Genomic DNA, 1,686 nt, shown 5'->3' with positions numbered 1-1,686 from the left:
CCCCCCCCCCCTCCTTTCCCACCCCTTCCTGAGCCTCTCCCCCGCAGACGACCCCACGAAACCGCCGAGGCATCGAGTCAATCCCCCTTGCCTATCGAGAGAACTGGTCCATTTTTGGAAGAGGAGGATTAGGACCCAGACAAGCCAGATGGTGGAGACAGATTCCACTATTCGATCGAGTGGAAGGTGAGACTGAACGGCAAGGCCGATGCTAACCAGTCCGAACCCAACATAGTCGTTTTTTTCGACCGCTATTGGAGGTTAGCTTCGCAAGACCGGCTTGAGGAAGTCGTGCGTAGGAGGTTTCCGAAGAATCGACGAATACAGCACGAGCACACCGCGGTGGTGGTCTCAGTCACGGAGCGTTCACAGCGAGACCTCTCCAAAGAATATGAGAGAACCGAGATCGATTGGGCCGTGGCGAATAGGCAACTGACAAGACACTCCGGGCCAGACCTCTCCTTCAATTTTGTGGAACAGAATGCGCAGTCGGCAAGCCGGTCTGCCAGAAGAGGCGAGAGGAGAGGACGGACGTCAGCCAGCAGTGGCATGCTGGCGCAGCGGGACTGAGAGATGGCGGCAGAGGAAGAAGAAACAGGAGAGCCGCCCATCTGGCCCGACGTGTATGCATTCATGCACTATCCGACGTTCTGTGATTCGTGCCCCCACTGTTGGATTGAGGACGCTGCGGGAACCTCACGAGCCTATGCCTAGACTGTTGGACCTTGTGAACTACCTCGCTCAGCACTTCCTTCAACAGTTGGGCTCTTGTCCTGGAGATGACTATCCCCGTCATGCGCGGCGAGCTCGGCTGACATCTTCAACTCCTCCGCTGTCAGTCCGTGGCGTGTGTCCAGCTCTTCGCCTGCGTCCGAGTCCTCGTCCTCGTCCTGTGCAGCTTGCACATCGCCGACGATCGACATATTTCCATCCCCAGTGTGTCGCCCCAGGGACTGTCGAGTCTTGTTGTGGTCCGGGGACAGGAAAAAGGAATGGTCTTGAGCCAACTGTTTTCGGTCGCAGATGTAACCCACGGGCGTGTGGGCGAAATCTTGGCCTCGACCTCGGGTTCCGAGCTAGGAGTGAAGGAACGTAAGCATCCGCATTTCTCTCAGCTTGGCGGTGCGGACCGCCTTCGTGCACGCTGGGTCATCTCGTTCGGTTGAATCCAGCATCTCCACCGTCTGATGGTCGTGATCTTGGCCGTCCGAACATTCGAGCGATGATGCATGCATGGTGGTAGCTGGATCGTCCTGAGAGGGGCTTGCATCATCGCTCGACAATCCTAGAAATGCACGGATGGGGGCAAGTTCCTCGAAAGGAAAGTAGAGCCTGCCGGCGAAAATACCGACCTGGATTTTGAACCACAGGGGTGCTGCCCAGTCGGACGGCAGTGGGGGGACCGAGTAATAGTTCAGGTCGTTGAACTGTGGCATCTTCAGAGGGACGGGTGCCGCGTAAGTCAAAAGATGCACCACCTGCTGAGGTGCCGCTCGGCACAACGGAATGAGCTCTGCTGCCTCTTCAGGGCTGACCAGGACGGTATGGTGCGTGGTCACACTCCACGGGACCCATTGGACTGGACGCTGCCCGGAAGTTAGTAAGAAGACTTGTGTCTGAGGAGGCCACAGCACAGGACTCACCAGAAAGTCATCATTGATCTTGCCGGACGGTACCACGACGGCT

General features: G+C 57.4%; 1 protein-coding gene across 1 annotated transcript; it reads left to right on the top strand.

The window, feature by feature from the left end:
* The first annotated feature begins 27 nt into the window (after positions 1 to 27).
* PV07_12856 (uncharacterized protein) lies at positions 28 to 1,676 on the top strand. The gene has a single exon (XM_016400427.1). It carries the CDS (start codon positions 482 to 484, stop codon positions 1,094 to 1,096), a length of 615 nt encoding a protein of 204 aa, XP_016241927.1. The 5' UTR covers positions 28 to 481; the 3' UTR covers positions 1,097 to 1,676.
* The last annotated feature ends 10 nt before the right edge of the window (positions 1,677 to 1,686 follow it).

Source organism: Cladophialophora immunda, assembly GCF_000835495.1.
Source record: "Cladophialophora immunda strain CBS 83496 unplaced genomic scaffold supercont1.221, whole genome shotgun sequence".
NCBI classification, from domain to species: domain Eukaryota; kingdom Fungi; phylum Ascomycota; class Eurotiomycetes; order Chaetothyriales; family Herpotrichiellaceae; genus Cladophialophora; species Cladophialophora immunda.
This window is presented reverse-complemented; position numbering and strand designations above follow the sequence as displayed.